This window comes from Zea mays, chromosome 6, assembly GCF_902167145.1.
Source record: "Zea mays cultivar B73 chromosome 6, Zm-B73-REFERENCE-NAM-5.0, whole genome shotgun sequence".
In the NCBI taxonomy this organism is placed as follows: domain Eukaryota; kingdom Viridiplantae; phylum Streptophyta; class Magnoliopsida; order Poales; family Poaceae; genus Zea; species Zea mays.
In genome coordinates, this window is record NC_050101.1 from 120,906,762 (window position 1) to 120,928,217 (window position 21,456).

Below are 21,456 nucleotides of genomic sequence, written 5' to 3' on the forward strand. Positions count from 1 at the left end.
GACAAAAAGGGATATTTTTAAACAACACACAATATTATTCAATTATGTTCTATGATTCTATTATTCTTAATTGTCTTGAAGCGTGACTATATGCATAGAAGTTATTCCCTCCGTTGTAAATACATGGCACATTTTTTCTGCAATAAATTACATGACACTTTATTTTTTGTCCTAAATCAATCTTCTAAAACTGACCAAGTTATTAGGAAAATGTATTAGCATCTACAGGTTCAAATAAATGCATTATCAAAGACATATTTTGTGGAGAGTTTAATAAAACTAATTTGATGTTGTCGATGTTGTTGGTTTGGTGCATTCTCCTATACATTTCATCAAAGATAAAAAAATTTAAAGTAAGACAAAGCTAACTATAATTTGGTCCAGGGAGTATTACGTTTGTGTTCTATAAATGGTAGGTTGTTTTCTTACTTTTTTGTTTGCACTGACTGATGACTGTCCTTGTGATATAGGGATGTATGTAATGATTATTTGTGTATACATTGCAGCAGAGTTCAGAGACACTTATCTAGCTATCAAGGTGCCATATTCCTCACATCTCATGTCTGCCTCTGTCTTCTTGTATGCCTCTTTTCAATTGTGTACCGAGTATTTGTGGTCCTCTGTTTGTTGTCATTTGCTAAAAATTGAAAATTCTCTTTCTGTTATCTTTGTTCTTTAATATTATTGCCATTTACTTATCTATTTTTTGTGCATACGACCAACCTCCTACAAGCTGTCTTGTTTTATGTGTGTTGGTGCGTCCCGTAGGAGCAAACACATATCTTTCCATTTCCTGGCAACTAATTCGAGGCCACCTCCAACTCCTTTTTTAATGAATATTATGTTGTTTGTTTACCTCACAAACAAACTGCATGTATGACCTGTCTAACCACTCTAAATTTGCATTACAATATATACCACAACATTTATCTACTGTATAACTAAGTTTTCTATTTAATCACCATCGCACTACACTATACACACGCAGATCACTCTGCTCCACGCGCGCATGGGCGCGTCCAATACACTAGTTTCTATATATTAAACCAGGGACCATTGCTCCCCATCTAGCTATGCCACGTCATCCATTTTTTCATAGCCGTCTGATTATACGTCCGTGAGATATCTTGCCGTCCACGTGCTACTTGCTAATCGGTCTGCCTTCCCAGACGTCGACTCGATATCTCTGGAAAGTTCTCAGTTGTGGAAACGCTAATAGGTAAAGTGGTTCAGAGAGCGACATCTCCTAGGTCGCGTGTATGGCGGGAGGAAGGTTCTGTGTCATCGTCGCTGAGCGATTATTTGGTGTCTTCTTCCAGAGAGTGTAAGACTCTTTTCCTCTCCCTTCCCCCTCTCTCCCCTTCTCTCTCTTATACTTCCGCCGCAGCGTGTTCACCCGGACCTTGGAGACGTGTGCGAAGATGGATGGTGTGGTGCCTGTCCGGCGACGCGTAGTTCACCGTACAACAGTATATGTTCCCTCTCATTGTCCTGCAGCCTCTCCAGCAGACGACCACCATTCACTCCCGGTCGCTCACCTCTGGCGCGGACGGGTAGCGGACGTTGAGGTCCGCCTCTCACCCAGCCACGCCACATCTGTCGCCGCCGTCGACGGTGGCCATGGACACCGGCTGTGAAGTTTCTAGAGGCAACAAGACGTAGTACCGACAAGAAGGATCGAGGAGCGTGCAGAACAAGGAGGTTCGCGATGCGTCCAAGGCAAGACTGTGTCGTCATGATGTAGCCGTTGATTGGAAATCTGACGCCTAGATATATTTGAGCCGACGTGGACAATGTTATAGTCGTCGTTTCCTTACGGCTTAATAGGTGCAATTACTATGGCTCGACAATAAGAAATACTTAGAATGAGTCAAAATTCTTAGAATTTCAAATATAAAATAAATAACTAAAGAATCACAATTTTGATTTAGTAAAACCCATCTACTGCCAATACAACAAATACCTTCTTTTCTCTTTTGTTGCGTAATTGTTCTATTCTAATTAATTGAATCGGTTCAATTCTTGTCCTCATATTGAAATGAATCGAGATTGATAAGGAGTTAGTTAATGATGTTTGAGCATGTACTTTTTTTGAGTGTCTATTTATTTTCGATTGGTATCTATGGATTGATCACAAGCCGAAACATGGTTAGAGCTCTAATATGTCTTGAACTTATACTGAATTCAATTAATCTAAATCTCGTAACATTTTCTGATCTATTTGATAGTCGCCAATTAAAAGGAGACATTTTCGCAATTTTTGTTATAGCCCTTGCGGCTGCTGAAGCAGCTATTGGACTATCCATTCTTTCTTCCATCCATCGTAACAGGAAATCAACTCGTATCAATCAATCCAATTTTTTGAATAATTAGACATAGAATCCCCTAAACAAAGGGGCATATATAATAATAAGAAACATTAAGATGAATAGAAATCTAATCTTATTTTCTTATTAGTGTTTAATAATATCCTTTTTCGAGTAGGTTATTTCAGAGTATTGTTTTTTACTTATTGAATATTGCATTTTTGCAATTCATTGATATTGCAATTTGAATATTGCAATAATTTATATTGAAAAGATGATAGCCAATTTATTGGCTAATTCGAATTAGTATGTAGAATTCGTATAATTATAACTGTTGAAGCCTTAAATTCAAGTCTCTTGGCTCTTTTCACGCTTTCTCACAAACAGATTACGAAATATATTGCATTATTTGTTAAAGTTTGGATAAACCATTGCTTCGTCTGGTGTCTACAATACATCTAATTTATATAGTACTAATTTCATTTTTACCAGATCGAAAATTTTTATGTTGAAAAGGAAAATTTAGAGATCCAATGTCACATTCTGTAAAAATTTATGATACATGTATTTACAATTAAAGGAGCAGCAGCACATCTCCATTTGTCAACAGGGTCTTTCAGATTAGCCACAGTTGTCATGTAGCCAGTCAATCCAACTGCAATCATATGCAGGGAGATACGTCCAAGAGCCTAAAATGTTCAGTGTTAGCATGAATAACATAAGGATCAGATCATCAGAACATTCAGTTTTCCAAAATCTCAGTGAAATAGTTCTCACATAAGCATAGTCACAGTCGAAATTTGATGGTGTAGATCATCGAGCCTGATATCCAAAGAAATGACATACTGAACTGAACTTCCTTCCCTTGTACCTTCCTTCTTTCTGAAATATCAAACATCCCCAATCACTATGGACAGAGGTTCAGAGAAGAAAAAAAAACAAGAAATAACAACAACAATGGAAATTATCGTTCTCTTTATCATTTCTGTTTCTACTAGATGGGCCAGCAGTTGCTCCGTGTCAATCTGAAAACAATAGGACACTATAACACCAATAATTACATTGTTTTGATTGAGTTGTTGTTGGGCATTCAGAATCACAATCTTGGGACAACTGCGCAGAGTTATCTGATTCTTGGTGGAGCAGCAGCTGCAGTACCGATAAAAAAGGGAATAAAAATTGCTACAATGTCAATCTCCTTTTTTTGCAGGTCATTAAAAATGCATGACATTTTCAATTAGAGGCTATGAGAAGAGTTACTTCCGTATATGCAAACTCTACTTGCTTGTTGCGTGGCCACATACTTTCTCTACAGGAAAAGAGGATTGGAATATGCACAACACAAATAGAAAATCAAGGAGGTGGATGACCCTTTTTTCACTAAATAAAAAAAGATTTGGGGAACGAACCAGTGCGAAAGCAGAAAAGTAAACTAAAATGCACTGAACAAAAATGTTGAAGTAGCACCAAAAGATTTTCGGTATTCCATTTTTGAAGAATATGCGGCTCCGCAAACGACGATACCACAATTAGCAAACAGAGGAGGATCTCATCCACAAAGAACACGAACCCTAAAACCATGAAGTCGAGCAAACGCTGAACAAAACGATTCAAGAAATGGGATCTGAACATGATAAACAATATCTGCAGTAGCCGTGGGGGAAAAATGAACCCAAGCGCAGATTAGAACACGAAGACTGAAGGAGTGCGAAGATGGAGGAAGCGCGGACTGGAACACGAAGACTGAAGGAGTGAAAATGGAGGAAGCTGGATCTTCCGCGAGATTTTTTTGGATAAAGAAGCGGCGGAGGGATTGAGTAGGAGGAAGCGGCAAAGAGAGCGAGGACCAAGAGGACCTGCAGCGCTGGGGCGAAAGGAGGCAACAAGACGTAGTACCGACGAGAAGGATCGAGGAGCGTGCAGAACAAGGAGGTTCGCGATGCGTCCAAGGCAAGACTGTGTCGTCATGATGTAGCCGTTGATTGGAAATCCGACGCCTAGATATATTTGAGCCGACGTGGACAATGTTATAGTCGCCGTTTCCTTACGGCTTTAAAGATAAGGAAATTATTCAGACCTCTTGTTCTCAACATAGAACAATAAATTAAATCAACTGACAATTTGCTGTTTGCATGTACATAATAGCATTTGATTAATAACTGACAATTTGAAACTCCGAATGAGCCAAATTAATACAGTTCAATAGCTTACCTCACAATACCTGAATGGTAGTCGTTCTCATGAAATTTCTGATGACTCTTTCACAGGCATAGAACAGGGCAGGGAAAATCGGGTGCATCCATGTCTGAAATGAACAAAAAAAATTTGCAAAAAATTAAACATAAATATCTAGAGTACACAGTAAGTATCATAATTCATGTTGAACCAAATTTGAGCTCCATGACCAGACCATCAACTAAACATATTCTTGTGTTCAATTACAGAAGGAGTATTTGGGCTGTCTGTGTTCAATTACAGGACAAGAATATTTGGGATGCGCCATATGAACACTAACAGTCTAACACACAAGATCAAGCAAAAGTTGAGAAATTAAGAGATCTTTTTTTCTTGTATTTTTCTAACACAAATGCTACTCGTACTTGCTAACAAGCTTATTTGAATTGGTACAAATTCATTTATGAGGAAATGTAAACAACTTAAACGTGTGAGGACATGGTTTTACATGGTTAATTAATTATTCACTTCCGTTTAGGTGCTTCTTGTCTTCTTGTGCTGTTCTCCTTAAATGTACGTTGGGTGTGCTTGGTGAGTGATGAAACAGACAGTCTCTGTCCACCTTTTTTTTGGGTTGAGCAAACAAGGTTGTAAAGCCGATGATTGTATACAAATGAGCAAACTATAAATACTACAAGGGGCAAGTCAACATTAATTGAGATTATTGGAAGTATTCTAAAAGTTAGCATCTCGATTTTGCCAATACAAAAAAATATTCCACGGAGCTAAATAAAAGACTAAAAGAAAATCAATCAAGAGCAGTGCGAAGCAATCAGTACCAATGTGAGATCGCGAAGGAACAAGGCGGTGCCAGAGGCGAAGCAGCTCATCATGCGTGACAGCGGAGGTGGCATCGCGCCTTGGGCTGCTCCGCATGGATCATGCCTTCCTCAGCGTGAGCACCAACGGTAACCCGAGCCTGCGACACAAGAGCAGGTGCAACACGGCGATGAGGCTGTCGGAGCTGCTCACGGGCGATGGCAGCGTGGACGTCCCGCGGCAGACGCAAGCATGGCGGTCCAGAGCCTGACAGCAAGGGAAAAGTTACGCAATTAATAAAAGTAAGTGTCAAACAATGTATTCATGTTATGAGACATGGCTACTTGACTAATGTACAACTGCATACCCAACTTTGGCAGTGTTAAAAATGAAATGGACAGAAATACTGCAATACAATCACAAATTGAGCCTGACCTAGATCAAAAGGGTACTCAAAATGCATCTTGCATTGTCCACATTCCATAATTAATCATTCAGCAACATTATGGAGTTGTAAGTATTCATGTGTGCCACATAAAGGGACCTAAAAGTATAAAAAAGTTGTAGGAATCATTATTGTTTGAACTGCCAACAAAAGGAGGTGTGGACAAATGAGAGTTCAACTTTGTCCCTAATACTGAAAGCTCAACTTTAAACTAACCATTAGAAGCATTTCGACCACCAAGGCCACCACCAGCACCAAGCACACTGAACATGTTCATCAAGGTGTTGAGGTTGACATTGCCTAGGATTCAAATTTTGCAGAAGTTATTAAATAAGCAAAAGGATATGTAAATACACATAGAAAGGTACTCAATTGTCTAAAGGACTATATTTGTAGGAGTAGGATATTTGTGAGTGGTCGTCAATCCCACACGAATGTAAACTCGATCGATTGAGCCCATGAAAAATACGTCGACCATAAAAAAACATTCTATATATCTTACAGTATTATTCTCCGCTCCACAATATTTCATAACATTATGTGTACGAAAATCAAATCACCACCTCCCCTTTCGCCCTCAAAATGATGCATCACCGTCAGTCACCATCAACGTAAGGCTGGTTCCAACACCGGTCGATGTCGATCGGTTTAGCAGGCCGGTTAAGGCCCCCTTTGGATTGCAGGAATTTCACAGGAAAAACGCAGGAATACTGTAGAAAACAGTTCAATTTCACAGGAAAAACGCAGGAAACGGGAAAAATTCCCGCGTTCCAAAGGGGGCCTAAAAAGGTCTACCGAGTAATCGACCATCGGAGTCCTGCTAGTTGGTACCGACTAGTTTTTTTTGGACGGTTGAATCGGTACCAATTAGCTAGTTATATGTGTCCGACTCTAATTGATCGATTCAACCAGTACCGATATGAGCGGTTGGTACTAGTCAACTTTAGTGATGTGGCATGTTTTAATTGATCCACACGTGTGTCATGTTAGCTAGCTATTTTGAACCATTTGAAGTTCAAAAAGTTCCTGGAATCTAACCTATAAATAGAGGGGGTCTTTAGGTTTATTTACACCTCTCAATCTATTTTGCTCACCTTTCTTTATATTGTAGCCTCTCACACTCTATTTTAATATGGATATCATGTAGAGTCCAAACTTTCAAACCTTCACTGACTTGCTCAACGTCAATGACCAATCTCCACGCCTTCCCGACACCTCGGTGTGGGGAGGTCTTCTTCGATGGTATTTTTTTTCTCGCACGTCATCGTCAGGAGGATATTCCTACCTATTCCAATTTTCTCACCCCATAGCCTCTATTTCCATATCCATATCCTCTTTCTCTATATCCCTATTGACGTCCATGATGCTCCTCCTCCTCCTCCCATGGATGATCTTATCACCATCGTTCCTCCTATCACCAATGTTTATCCTTCTTTCACTGAAGCTCATATCACTGATGCTCCTTTTCCACCACCATTCACCTATCCATACCCCATATGAATATCCATAAGGTGCTCCTCCTACATTTCCTCCCTTGTTTGGTGCTCCTTCTTCGTATGGTGCTCATCCTCCATTTTGTCTTCCTGCAACCATAATACTGCCCCAAGTAGCAACGGTGATGCTGCTTAGAACCAACCTACTTACTCTGTTGCTATACAATTCTGATAATAAAGGGACTGGACAAAGACTATAGATGAAAGGTCGGTAGGTACACATATATTTTTAAAAAGTCTACACATTTTTAGGTCCACAATAGTTTTAAACTTTACATTTTTAGTCCATGCATGGCTACTATACTCAATGTACCTCAATGGTAGCAATAGTAGGGACCGACGTTCTAGGGACAAATAGCCAACGCACACAACTCCACTATAGAAGCTTCCGCCACCGTACACAACTCCACTATAGAAGCTTCCGCCACCGTACCTCTGAACAACTAAATGATCGGTGGTCGACAAGCAACCACAAAAACATCATCTTTAATGGCATCTACAATCGCTTGTACGCAACCGACCGAGTGAAGCAGATGATGATATGCTACTGAAAATAGCCAAGGAGAATTTCCACAACAATCCTATAGAAAACTAGTTCAAGCTAGAACACATGTGGTGCACTCAATTTTGATGGTGATTATAGCTCAGCGTCACAGGAAAGTATGAACGCACCATGCCTATTGGCCACAATAGAGCAACAACTCAACGGAAAGTGGACCCAATAACAAGTAGCAGCGAGTCGCGCATCCGTCAGTGTTTTGACCCGAGGGTCCTAGCCAACGAGTGAATTTGTGCTACATGTCTCGATCCAGATGGGTAATGCAAGAAGACACAAGATTTATCCTGGTTCAGGCAAGAGAAGGCCCTATTTCCATCGAGGGGGATGAGACTTATATTATCTTGCACCTAGGTGCTCATAGTAGGGGGTACAAGCTGGTTGAGAGAGGGAGTGAATCCCACGTCTCTGCGAGTGATTGAGGCAAGTGCCAATATCGAAAGTGGTGAGCCAAATGATGAAGTGTTGTCCTCTGTCCCTGAGGACCCTAGACCCTTCCTTTTATAGTCGCAAGGGAGAGCCCAGGACTCCAGGAGTACAAGGGTCACTGGGGGCTGCAGTAATGTGGAGAGGAAGTGAATTCGAGCCCCTATAGTAGTATGGCCCTTGTCCTGGATGTTGCTTCTGATTAGGAGAAGGATGTCCAACCCATGTAGCCTGTGCTTTGACTGGTAGAGAGCCGAGGCTAGGTCGGGGGCTTGGATTCGTACCCGAGCCTATCCTATGGATGAGACGTTTGAGTTTTACTGGTTGAAACAACGCTCATCATGGTAAAAAGTTCGTGGTAATCCGGCTCGTGCGTCATCCAGGATGGCGTAAAGGAGATTTGACATTGGCCTTGCGGTCTCTGTAGCCATCTCGTCTTCAACGGTATTTGCGGGAGGGTCGGCAGTGTCGGGTGTTCTTCTGTTAATGTTGTTGGCCGAGGCCATGCTTGGGTGAAACAGAGACTTCTCCTGAGGCCGAGGTCAGATCGACACACGAGTACACAATCATGCTGGAAATGGTTGGAACAGCAGCGGAGTGGTCTCCTGTGGGATTCGCGGGAGAGTTGGTGACATTTAATGCGCTATTGTCAGGGCAGTTGGCCGAGGCCGAGTTCAGGCGAGGCAAAGTTTCCTCCCAAGGCTATGACCGAGCTTCGGGCAAGGCAAAGTTTCCTTTCGAGGCTGAGGCCGTACCCAGTCGTCATACTTCTGGTCCGGAGTTGTTGAAACAGTGACCGGAGCAGGGGAATAGTGCTCGGTATTCGTGCTCGCGCGTCATCATGGTTGGTGAAAGTAGACTTGACTGTGGTTTCGTCGCCTTATTGACTTCGGTGGGACATGTGTGTACCGGTTGCATTTAATGTGCACGTCTTGTGATTCCTGAGATTTTTGGTCGAGGCTGGGCTCGTGGTTGGTCTTTCGCCCGAGGATGGGCTCGGATGAGGCGTAGTTATGCAACCGACAAGAGGGGTATCAGGTGAGGTATCAGGTGAATCGTGATTTTGTCCTGCGTGACCACGAAAGTCGGGGAGCACGTTTTGACTTGTGATTCTCCGATACTTTGTGTCTTGGTATGATTAGGGACATAGTCTAGGTACCCTTAATTATGGTACCCGACACCATCTAACCAAAAAGAAATATTAAAAAAAGCTTTATAAGGCTAGTGAGAGTATTGATCAAACTAAATATTTGAGCAATTTAATAAATTTCTAGGTCGTTACGTCCCTGACATAGACAAAGACAAAAAACAGCTCAGAAATTGGCCTTGAAAATTTGATTTAAATTATAGGAGGAATAAACTAGGAAAGAGGTGGAATATAGGGATGAAGAAGACTAGTTTATTACTTATATTTATGAATTATGTAATTTTTATTTTTATGTTTAAGTTATGTGTTTTTAATTAATTTTATGAAATATGTAATTTTATTTGCTTAACTATTAACTATGTAATTGGATCTATTTTATTTTAACAAACGATATGTTTATGTATACTAAAAGTCTGTAAAAATGTTTATGTGACACTAAAAATGGATGTGATCTAATCTAATACAATAACAGAATAGATACGGTCAGATAAAAATCAATAACAGAATCAATAAATGACGCAATACAACATAACACAACAGTAGATACCTGCTTTCCATATTAGGCCTTCTCCAACGCTTCAGCGAAGCGTTCCCCGAGCCCCATATGGCTGGATGGATTTCACCCCAAGCACTCCAACGGTGCACGCCATCCCCTCCAGGCCTCCACCCCACCTCCGGTGAGCTCCGTTCTCGCCCCATATGTGGAGTGAGATAGCAGTCACTGTATCAGGCCGTTTGCCTACCTCCGCTCCTTTCGCGCGACGCTTGAAAGCTCCGGAACCAAGGCGGCAACGACTCCCCCACCGGAGATGACGGGACGGCGAGGACAGACTCGCCCGCCGTCGTGTGCGTCCGGACGGGTCCATGTCGACTTCTTGGACAACACACTGTCTCCGAGCAAGCCACGCTGAAGATGGGAACGGGCCGAGCAGCCCGGCTCAGCTCGACGCGGCTCAGTGGAGGTGCGAGGCGAGCCATGCTTAACTCGGTTCGGTAACGACTCACGAGCCGGCTCCAGTCAGCTCGCGAGCCTCACACTAAATCATGTTTAGAGTATAAATTATATTTTTTATTATATATAAGATAAAAAATTATGTATAATATATTTTTAGACTACAATATAAGTGTATCACGAATCAAGTTCAAGAAATTCAATAAAATAGGTTCGGTTTGGTTCGGCTCGCAGTTCTGGCGAGCCACAAAAATAGGTTCGGTTCGGGCTCGTTTTGGCTCGCGAGCCGGCTAGCCGAGTCTCACCGAGTCGGAGCCAAATTTCCACCATACTCCCTAATATATGTCAACAAGGTGTTGATGATGGTAGTTAATGTATGGTGAAGTGATATGGGAAATGATTGGAGAGATGAAGGTATAGGGAGAAGAATTTTACGAGGAGAGATAATAAAATAGAGTATACAATAAAATAATTATACGGGGAGTTAAATAGGGTAGATTGTTAGAGATGTCTTAGAACCAAACTACTCCTACGGTCCTACCTGGCTACCTTCACGCAGCTCTTACTCCGATCCTCCATCCTCATCTAAACAAATACTTCTCATCTTACTTTTTTTCGTCTTCTTCCCTATAAATAACTGGCCTTCCCAAATCGCCCACAACTCTCACACAACAGAGACCACCCACCTGCGCTGCGCCTCGGTTTTACGGCCCTTCCCTCACCGCCCCGCGCGAGCGAAGCCATGAAGCTTGAGGTCATGCCCAAGCAGCGGGTGCTGGAGGCGGAGCAGAGGGAGGAGGCCATGGAGATGAGTGGCCTGGACCTGTGGAAGCACGAGAAGCCCCCAAGGATCTGCTCCTTGCCCCCGCCGCTCCCGGCGCCGCCAGCGTGCGACGAGGCGGCGCTCGTGCCGCCGCTCAACTTCGCCATGGTCGACGACGGCATATTCCGCTCCGGCTTCCCGGAGACCGCCAATTTCCGGTTCCTCAAGTCCCTCAACCTCCGCTCCATCGTGTAAGCGTCTCTTTCGCTCTCCCACGCCGCGCCGTCTCTCCCTTGAATCACCGCGAAAGTTGTCGCGTGCTCGTGAGGCGCTCTGAAACGTTCTGGCGCACCAGGTACCTGTGCCCGGAGCCGTACCCAGAGACGAACACGGAGTTCCTCGAGAAGAACGGGATCAGGCTCCACCAGTTCGGAATCGAGGGGCGAAAGGTAAGAAAAACTTGGTTTCAACGAAATCCTCTGCTGCTTCGTGGTTGGTTAGCCATAGTTCATGGAGGCGTAGAATTACTTTGGATGGATTAAAATATGGTTTGCTTTCGGTAACTTCCATGATGTACGGCTTGTTTGCCCCGAGCCGACGCTGCTGATCATATGTCGTCTCGTGTATCCTAATTTAATTAGTATTTAGTACTAGCTGCGCTTCCGCTGACTATGTTTGGGGAGAGTTCCAGTGCTTTGCTCAATGAAATTTATTTGTTATTGTACCTGACTTGCCTGAAACGCAGTGTTATCTAGAGAATTTTTCAAAATTCACGGCGAATCGGTAGTGGTCCCTTTCAGCATTGCTTTCATTAATCAAGACAGCTGTGTTGCTGATTTAGAACATTTTTCCCCAATATTCTCAAGTGTTTTTTTATTGTTGCGTTCCTCTGAATACAAGCCTACCACCACCAGCGTGTACGCATCACCGCTTTTGGCTTGGAGCATCTCCATGTGTTGCCTTTATTTCTTTTTTTTTTGTGATTTTCCCTTATTTTGGCTCCATGCTATGTTTTCTTTCGCTGTTTCTGCAAATTAGGTAAATCATGCAATTACTTTGAGTCGTTCAGTTAATAGTACCTTTTATTACAACTCCCGTCATGTTCTACTGTTTGTATCCTGTACTTCGTAGATGTTTGCTAGATTTCTTTTTATGGGCAGTTTCATTGGTTTCAGAGGAAACAAGCAATTCTTGCTGGCACTATGTTTTCTTTTCTCCAGTTTGTGATGTTTCTTTTGATTGTGCATTTGTGCTGACAGTTATACTGAACTTGGTAACTTTATCATATTTTTGCACTCTAAAATCCATCAATCATTCCGTTGTTTCAGCACCTTGAGCTGTTCAGCTTCCTTCTGTGTTTGGCAGCCTAATCAATTATGGGGAGATATCTATGTGGTAATGGCTGTGTCAAACAGCATACACGATTTTTTTAGAAATGTAACCGATTTATCTTTATGAGTTTGTGAGAAAAGCTGCAAGATATTCCTGTAACTTCAGCAATGACGTCTGAGGATAATGAATGCACGATAAAGAAGTGTCACAGAAGTTCGTTGTAGAATACCTCTATGTTGATGGTGCCTAGGAATAGATACACTGACTGACTGACGCATTGCACAATACGTAGCACAATGTGCATCCATACATATCGCTATCCAGTGTCTTGTTTTGTTCCTTATCAGATGAATGGTACTTCCGGCATGGGCCTTTTTTTACCTGCAGGGGTAAGACAACCCACAAGTATTGTATTAAGAAGACTTTCTCACAGAAAACCCCTGAGACCCTGCCTCACCCATACACAGCGGTATCGAAGCTCATGTGAGAACGACCGCGACAGGGGCTGAGTCTTAGACCTATGCTTTGGCGCAGGACAGACGAGGGGATCTTTTAACTACATCTGAAATTCGCTCCCACGGGGAGTCAAACCTAGAACCTGAGGAGTGCTATCTAGACCAACTAACCAACTCGCCTAGAGGCCCTTTCGCTACCAGCATGGGCCTGATGTAGTGTTTTGAGAAAAAATAATTTTTTTACTTCATGAGTCTGGGCATGGACAATAAATTGATTTTTTTTACTGGAAATAAAGTTTTGTAACCATGTCTGACCTTGCTGCCATGTAAAATTGTAAATTTCTGTATAAACTTACATGTATATTTAAATGAATCTGTTTCCCATGTTTTTTTGTCCATTGTACTGAATCACAGATACCGTTATATTTGAAATGTATTTTCACACTAATTCAGGGCATTCTTATGTTATGTCACTATGCAAAAATTGAATATGTAAGAATGGTACAATTTCAACAACTTTTCTTATATGAAAACATAATTTAAAGGGGAGCATGATTGTTTTATCTTCATGATTGTTTCAACAACTTTTCTTATATGAAAACATAATTTCATTCTTCATGATTGTTTTATCTTTCTGTTTGAAGTTTAAGTCCTCCATGACATGATGCAAAACTTGACAACAAGAATAATTTCTGTCAACTCATTGAATGGTTGGGAGTAAGTCTGTCTCTCAGCTATATGAACTAGCTGAAATTTGCTGGGTGAACCGTTCATAGGTCCACAGCTGCTGCTAATCCACAGTTTGCCATTATCTAAAGGTGTTTTTGAGGTTCATGTAGTATTTCTCGATAAAAATAACTCTATCAGGATGATTTACATCATTGGAAATTCCATTTTACTTTTACTTTTTTTACTAGGAAAACTTTGACTCCTCATTGACATAGGAAACTTGTTTTTCCTTTGTTAATTATTATGGGCCCAGTTGACATAGGAGACCACTGAAAGCTGGACTGTGGAGCACTCATGCACAACTCACATTCTGTCAGTTTTCAAGGAAGTGGTCGTATTGTATATCCTCTTCTATTGACCTTACTGCATTTCTGCCCAGTCATTTATGTACGGCAGTATGAGTAATTCTCTGGACTTCAGTTTCTGGATAAGAAAATTGACTCCTTTAGGCAGTTATAAGAAAGGAGCCTTCTGCATACCGTTTTAACTGCAGTTAGGATTTACAATCGTCTAAACCTTGTTTGCCTCGTTTGTCGTCAAATATGGTTCTTGTTACAGCTGAACTGCTGGAGTCCATGAGTTTTTTTTTCATCCAAGTCCTCATTCTCCTCATGATTGGTCTGATAATCCATCAAATGATTTTTCTGCAGGAACCATTTGTCAATATACCCGATGACAAAATAAGGGAGGCGCTCAAAGTTGTCTTAGGTACTGCACCTTTCTAAGTTTTTTTATATGAAGAATGTATAGCTTTTCGCTTTCTACAAATAGGGATGCAAACAGCCAACTCCCTCTGTTGCAATAAGCATGCAATTCTAGCCTCCATGCCATGTCCCACAAAGAATGAATTAGAGCTTCATAGGCTAGGCAATTGGCCCCACATGTAAAAAAACTACTCCGATTCATTCCTGCCCACATAGCTGTCTGAGCCCCCCACGGAGTACTAGTTCGAAGCAAAAGAAAGTGAGCTGTGTGCGTGACATTTCTCCGGTCTGCTAGGTGTGCCTCGGGAAGCTAGGATTGAACCTTTCTTGCACACTTGCATCATAGAATTGTAATCTCACTTGTATCTTTTATTCTCCTTTGCAGACCCAAGAAACCAACCTCTGCTTATTCATTGTAAGAGAGGCAAGGTAAGATCAGCTCTCAGTTTACAACTGTTTGTGGCTGCTATCCCAAGAAACAACTGTGACCCTGGTTCTGAACTAACTGTTCGATATTTGCATATCTGCAGCACCGAACTGGTTGTTTGGTCGGGTGCTTGAGGAAGCTGCAGAAATGGTGCTTGTCTTCAGTCTTCGACGAGTACCATCGCTTTGCCGCTGCGAAAGCGCGAATCACTGACCAGAGATTCATGGAGCTGTTCGACGTCTCAAGCTTGAAGCACCTGACACCCTCACATTGTTAACCCCAAGGCGCGTGATCGCTTGATCCCCCCCAACTTCTAGTACATCTCCAAGGCTATCTTCCTGCAGCTACTGAACCGATTCAGCCGTGAATAATTTTGGAACCCCCTAGAGTCCATGAGGTAGTGATGAAACCATTGCAGAACATTCGTGCTTGAGAGGTTTAGTTTCCCCCCTGCTTAGCGCACTGGAGAGCCTGAGAACCAGACTGCTGCGGTCGATTTGCGAGGGGTTCTCTTTTTTGGTAGCTCTCGCGAGGAATTCGCCATTGTTTTTGGGTACTGAAGCAGCATGTACTCGAGCAGCTTCTGAGGAGGAATGAACTACTCTCTAAGTGCAAAAAAGGCGTGTCTCTTCTTGCACGAGTGTGGTTAGGGATACTGCATATTAACAAGAGGTTGAAATAGCATGATAATTGCCTATTTAAGCCTCAATTAGCCCCCAAAAAAATAAGAAATATTTATCTTGCATTTCTCACTTTGGACTCGCATTTCTCAGTTTGGACACCATAAACTTAAAATGAAGGAAATTTTCCCTTAAAAACTGCATATTAACATATGTGTGCATTGAACGGAATTCAAATTCTGGCCTTAAATGTCAAATGCACATATTTAAATGGATTCAAGATGAGAAAGGTTGATACTACACTCTTTCACCAAAAAGTTTGGAAATGATTTTTTATGCCAAGTATATATTGATGATACCATCTTTGGATCAATAAATCGAGATTTTTATGAATAGTTTGGAGAGATGATAGCCCGAGTTTGAAATGTCAATGATTTGTGGGATTAGCTACTTCCTTGGACTTCAAATCAAACAAATGAAAAATGAAACATTTGTGAGCCAAGGCAAGTATATCAAGGATATGTTGAAGAAATTTGGGTTGGATGAACAAAGCCAATTTACACACCAATGGGCAATAATGGTCATTTGAACTTAAGGTACAAGTGGTGATGTGATTGATCAAAAGCTATATTGGTCAATGATTGAAATCCTACTCTATGTGACTACATCAAGCTTAGATATAATGTTTAGTGTATGCATTTGTATAAGGTTTTAAGCCTCGCCTAGAGATAGTCATTTGAAAGAAACAAAGAGAATGTTGAGGTGCTTAAAGCATACACCAAATACTGCTCTTTAGTATCCTAAGGGGTTACATTTTGAGTTGATTGGATATTTGGACTCCAATTATGTGGGATACAAGATGGATAAAAAGAGTGAATCACCCACATGTCAATCTTGGTTATCCAAGAAGCAAAATTCAATTGCACTATCAACAATCGAAGCAAATTACATTTCTGTTGGAAGTTGTTGTACATAAGTATTATGGATGAAATAAACATTGCTAGATTATAAAAACCAAATTCACACAAAGTATCATTGTTATGTTATAATAAGAATGCCATCAAGATCGCCACCAACCTAGTTCAACACTCAAGAACAAAACATAATGATAGCTACCATCACTTCATAAGAGATCATCAATCCATAGGGGATATTACCATTGAGAGTGTGCACACTGAAGATCAACTTGTCGATATATTCACCAAACCAATTGATGAAGAAAGTATTTGCAAGCTAAGACATGAATTGAACATCCTTGACTTCTCCAACAGGAGTTGATTGCGAAACATATGATTGCTATGGCTCTCCTTTGACCACTCAAGGTAACATTGATTCATCATATGCATTCATACGTTACTAGCATGTGGTTAGTGCATATAGACATATTCTAGAGTTACCTAAGACATTCATTACAAATAGAATGAATATAAAGTTTATATTCTATAACTATTGTTCTATGATTAATTGATTCTAATGATAGTTTATAACTTGTTCATGAGTAAGTAACCCTAATCAGGGGCAAAGCTAGATCTTCAAGGACCCGAATGCATGCTTTATTGCACACATTGCAACAAATCTCAACATGTAAAATAGATAAGGGCAAATTTTAACAAAAATGCTTACCAAAATGAGGAATGTGTGATGTGTGTTAAAATGGAATAATGCTACGTATGGGAGTAGAGGTGTCGACAGGGAATTCCCCACTAGGTTTGGACACCCCATACCCATCCCCATGAAGCTATATCCATCCCCATCCCCATCCTCATACCCATACCCATCATGGGTATAAGATCATCCCATACTCGTTTGGGTATCGGGTCCCCATCCACTACAAGAAAATCATTATCACATTCAATTTTATAGAGCATTAGTAGCCGCACGACACCCAATAACAATACATCACCAATAAATCTGACATGTAACATAAAACATTGTTTAACCATACAAAATAGTAAAAACAAAGTGACACATGGACTGGTGGGAGGACGGCTGGTGGTTGACCGTCCAGGTTTAAGTGGATGGGTTCTTAAAAGGGTTGAAAGATGTAGGGTTAGTTATTGTGCTTATTGCCTATTAGGTTGCACACCTAATTTTACTGGGTGAATATTACCCATGGGTAATCGGGTTTGGATGATTGATTCCCAAACCCATACCCGTTTACCCAATGGGGACAATTTTTGTCCCATACCCTAACCCTAATAGGGGAATTCTCCACAGGTTAGGGGGTATCGGGTCCCTATTAACATCTCTATATGTGAGTTTAATTTATGTATGATTGATCAAGGCCACAAGTAGATTTTACATGGATGTAAGATTCATGTTTTGAAGGAGCAATTTTCTAAAATGAGGGGCAGACATGCATGACACACACTCTCATATTAAGATTGTTGTGACATATTGCCTGCTAGCTGTTTTTGGGCTACATAAACACAATGATGTAATACTTCCGCACATGTACATGTTTGTCAAATTTAGGTCACACTTGCATTGTGTGTTGAACACATGATGGTGGAGCACATATTTGAAGTACGTGGTGCATAAGAGGTAGATATTAGCTACTAATCATTAAGATTTTATTGTGATCCTAGTGCATGTGCACTCAGTTGTATCAACATGGCTTTGCCCTTGACCCTAGTGTTTGGACTAAAATATGGGTTACTAAGTGTACAACTCAACTTCGACAAGATAACCATTGCAAATGTATGAAGAAAGTTGAATAAGGTCAAACCAACTTATATGGCTATGGATATAGTTATAGTTCAAGCTACTATGAAGAAAGTTTAGGGTGTGTTTGGTTTGGCTTTTGGCTTTGGCTTTTGCCCCCTAAAAGCCAAAAGCCAACCAAAGGGCTGGATCCAGGAAGCAGCTTTTTCTAAAAGCCGACTTTCTCGTAGTGCAAAACTGAAAGCACCCCTGGACCTGCTTTTAGTGGCTTTTGGATGGAACTGTGAAAACATATATCGAAGAAATTTTAACGACTTTTAGTGGTTTCCACCAAACGATTTTTAGCTTTTTAACAGCACACAGCATACAACAGCTTTTTCCACAGCTCACAGCCCACAGCAACTTTTTCCACAGCCACAGCCCAACCAAACAGACCCTTAGTATATGTTCTCCTAATGTCCAGATGATTTCGATGTCAATTGTTGTCTCAAAGGAAGTTTTTACAAAACATCTCCATCCTTATAGGACGTCCCATGTTTTGCACGTTTCATATTTTCCACCTTGTTGCCACTTTTTGTGGTAATTCATCACAAAGGGGCAAATTGAGTACAAAGATAAAATTTGTTATGGGGAGAAGCACAAAGGGGGACAAAGTGATATGAGCAACTAAACACTCCTGCATATCGAAATCTTGGCTCTAGTTATAATTGTGAGTTTTGCAGAATATTTTTATAATCTATTCACTCCCATCTATCCATATATATCCTATCAACAAAGCGAGGAGCCAAAATTTGGCAAATCATTCAAGAAGGTTCGCACACCCTTCGCCATGTCCCACCCTGTGAGGCGAACGAGTATGTGCATGGGGCCTTTCTTTCTCCTCTTCACACTAAACTTCGGGATAGTGGGATAGACTTGAAAGGGAAATAGGCTCTAAGCTATTTCTATATTGATTTTGGCGTTTGATGGCCATCACAACATTATGAACTAACTAGTTTGCTAAGTCTATAGTCACAAGTTTATAAGAATGGAAATGGAAGATTTAAGTGAGAAACGACTCAAAACTGAGTGAAAAGGTCATATTTTGGAAGAACTAAACTCTAAGTGGTTTGAGTGCTTGGATAAGTTCTAAAAGGCCCTGCGACATTTTTTTTGATCAATTTAGAATGATTAGAAATAGAAAATGGCATTTCAGAGGTCAAGTTGAAGAGAAGTCTAAGAATAAATGATCATATGGATTTAGAGAGATCAAATGGTGAAGACCTATGACTTACAGTGTTTGAATGGACTATGAAAATGTTTATCGAAGTCATAGAAGTGCTCAAGACACTAGCAAAAGGCAGGAAACGATGTTATGCCCAAAGTTGGATTAAATTGGTTATTTCTAGATGCACCGGACTAGGTCCAGTGCTGCACTGGACCAAAGTTCCAGCGAAGCTATTAGAAGACTCATACAGCTGGTGCACTACACTAGAGTCAAGTGTGCACTGGACTAAGTTCCAAAGAGCCTATTTTGGGACACGGAATATTTTGGCATGCTGGACCAATTCCTGTGGTTCACCGGACCCAAATTCTAGAATTCTCGAGAGCTCGTTGTTGGACTAAAATTCAGATGGTGCACCAAACCAACAAGAGACCCAACATCGAATGGGATGGACCAACAATTGGATGACATGGTGCCTACATGGCGTTGTTCGATGGCTCATCGGACGGTCCGGTGAGTACTGACAGGCTGACAACTTTTCCGCAATGGCTACTGACAAGACATAGTGTAGACAGAGTGTCAGAGGTCCGATGGTGCATAGGACTAGCACCATTTGAGGTCCGGTGCACACTAATTGTGTGTAGATTTTTGCGTGCTTAACCACCCGCTATATGGGTGGTTTGGGGTTATAAATACCACCCTAACCAGTACATTGAACATCTAAGAGCTAAGCAATAAGTTCTATACACAAGTGCAACACCTCCAAGTGATAAAAGAGCCTCAAGTGTCCAAAATAGTGAAGTGAGTCTAGATATAGCCATTTTGAAAGGAAATTGTGGCCTAATCTGTTTCTACACTTGTTTTGGTGCTTGATGACCATTATAATCACTTGGACTAACTAGTTTACCAAGTATATGATCATAGGTTCATAAGATCAACCAATATGCTTCTAAGTCAAAAAACAACTCAAATCTAGCCAATTATGGGTAAAACTTGGAAGAGAAGAACTGCATGTCTGCAGTACCTGCTTGACATTCTGAGCCACGTTCGGAACATCGTGGACCTCGACATCCACCGTGGGGCCGCTATTGCCTAGCCGTTGCCCAATTTCACACTGGGGTTGACCTCCGTGCCTTGGCGATGCCTTCTCGGGGCGCCCCGTCCGTGGTATTCGCGAACCTTATCTAGGCGTATGACGAGACCGCCCAATAAGATGTGAAAACTGGAATGGCTGATGGTTAATAGGTATGCATGTTGGGAAAGCTAGAAGTCTAAAATAGCTGACAATAGCTCATAGCATGTACAGAAACCTGCAATGCACTTGTTTTCTACCTGCCAGATTTGCTACAGGGCAAACTACACCCTAGAAAATGGGCTTGCCTGATAGTGCCATTAATCAGGATGTGCCTGATAAGAGCAGTTGAAGAGTCATTGAAGTCATCTCTTGTTGATACATGGGATGAACTAAAAATATAAAGCTACAAACAGGCGCCAAATCAGCCCTTTGATACGTGGGTGACTCCATTCCTCCAGAAGAACTTGAAAAGGTCATGGCACATTGTAAAGACATTGCTGCACAAAAAGGCTACCAAAGAAGCCGCCGAGAAGGCTAAGATTCAGACAAACAATATTGGGCACAAACTTCTGTCTAAGATGGGTTGGAGGGAACGTTTGTCCCTGAATACTTAATACAATTACAATAATCCCTCTTATACGTCATCACTAATCTCCATGCCTTCCCGCGGCCTGCAGGAGCTGGGGTTGACAGCGCGGGTGGGGGTTCACGGGCGTGGGGTGATTTAAAGCGGAGATCCAACTTGTGTTTAGTTACACATGTCAGTTGACGCCCTTCTCGCCCAGCACCACCTTCCATCGATCTGTTGTGATGCAGATCCATCATGATCGTTTCCTTCATTGGCGGCGAGGCTTGCAGAGGGGTGTGGATCTAGTGGGCGAGCGAGATTTCCGCGGTGGACGGTTGGGAGGATGGGGCAACACGATGTGTGGGGCGGGGGGGGGGGGGGGTCTACACTATTGACTTGATAGATAGCAGAGAAGAGATTGGAAGATACAACTCCAACTACTCGTGTTTGAAAAAAATGGGCCTCAAAATTCGTTTGGTTTAAGGTGGATCCATGTCTAATTAAATCCAATGAATATAGCTAACACCGCGCACAAAATTATGTCCCATTGCAACACATCGACGTATTTGCGACTTTATTTGTTTTAAATTATAAGT

General features: G+C 41.6%; 1 protein-coding gene and 1 long non-coding RNA gene across 2 annotated transcripts; one reads left to right on the forward strand and one right to left on the reverse strand.

Moving 5' to 3' along the window:
* Window positions 1-4,573: 4,573 nt before the first annotated feature.
* LOC103629889 (uncharacterized) lies at window positions 4,574-6,094 on the reverse strand. The gene is made up of 3 exons (XR_554692.3): window positions 5,962-6,094; window positions 5,736-5,844; window positions 4,574-5,567 (listed from the first exon to the last, which is right to left on the reverse strand). It is a non-coding gene; the product is annotated as an uncharacterized lncRNA (long non-coding RNA).
* Window positions 6,095-10,903: 4,809 nt separating this feature from the next.
* LOC100285379 (uncharacterized) lies at window positions 10,904-15,481 on the forward strand. The gene is made up of 5 exons (NM_001158272.2): window positions 10,904-11,333; window positions 11,438-11,531; window positions 14,249-14,306; window positions 14,688-14,731; window positions 14,833-15,481. The coding sequence occupies exons 1-5, from the start codon at window positions 11,062-11,064 to the stop codon at window positions 15,004-15,006; spliced, it is 642 nt and encodes a 213-aa protein (NP_001151744.2). The 5' UTR covers window positions 10,904-11,061; the 3' UTR covers window positions 15,007-15,481.
* The last annotated feature ends 5,975 nt before the right edge of the window (window positions 15,482-21,456 follow it).

What these genes read in the sequence shown, in the direction of transcription:
- LOC100285379 (NM_001158272.2), top strand. Translation starts at nt 11,062, where the DNA reads ATGAAGCTTGAGGTCATGCCCAAGCAGCGGGTGCTGGAGGCGGAGCAG. An exon ending in CTCAACCTCCGCTCCATCGT is followed by an intron (nt 11,334 to 11,437) that starts GTAAGCGTCTCT and finishes CTGGCGCACCAG; the next exon opens with GTACCTGTGCCCGGAGCCGT. An exon ending in TCGGAATCGAGGGGCGAAAG is followed by an intron (nt 11,532 to 14,248) that starts GTAAGAAAAACT and finishes ATTTTTCTGCAG; the next exon opens with GAACCATTTGTCAATATACC.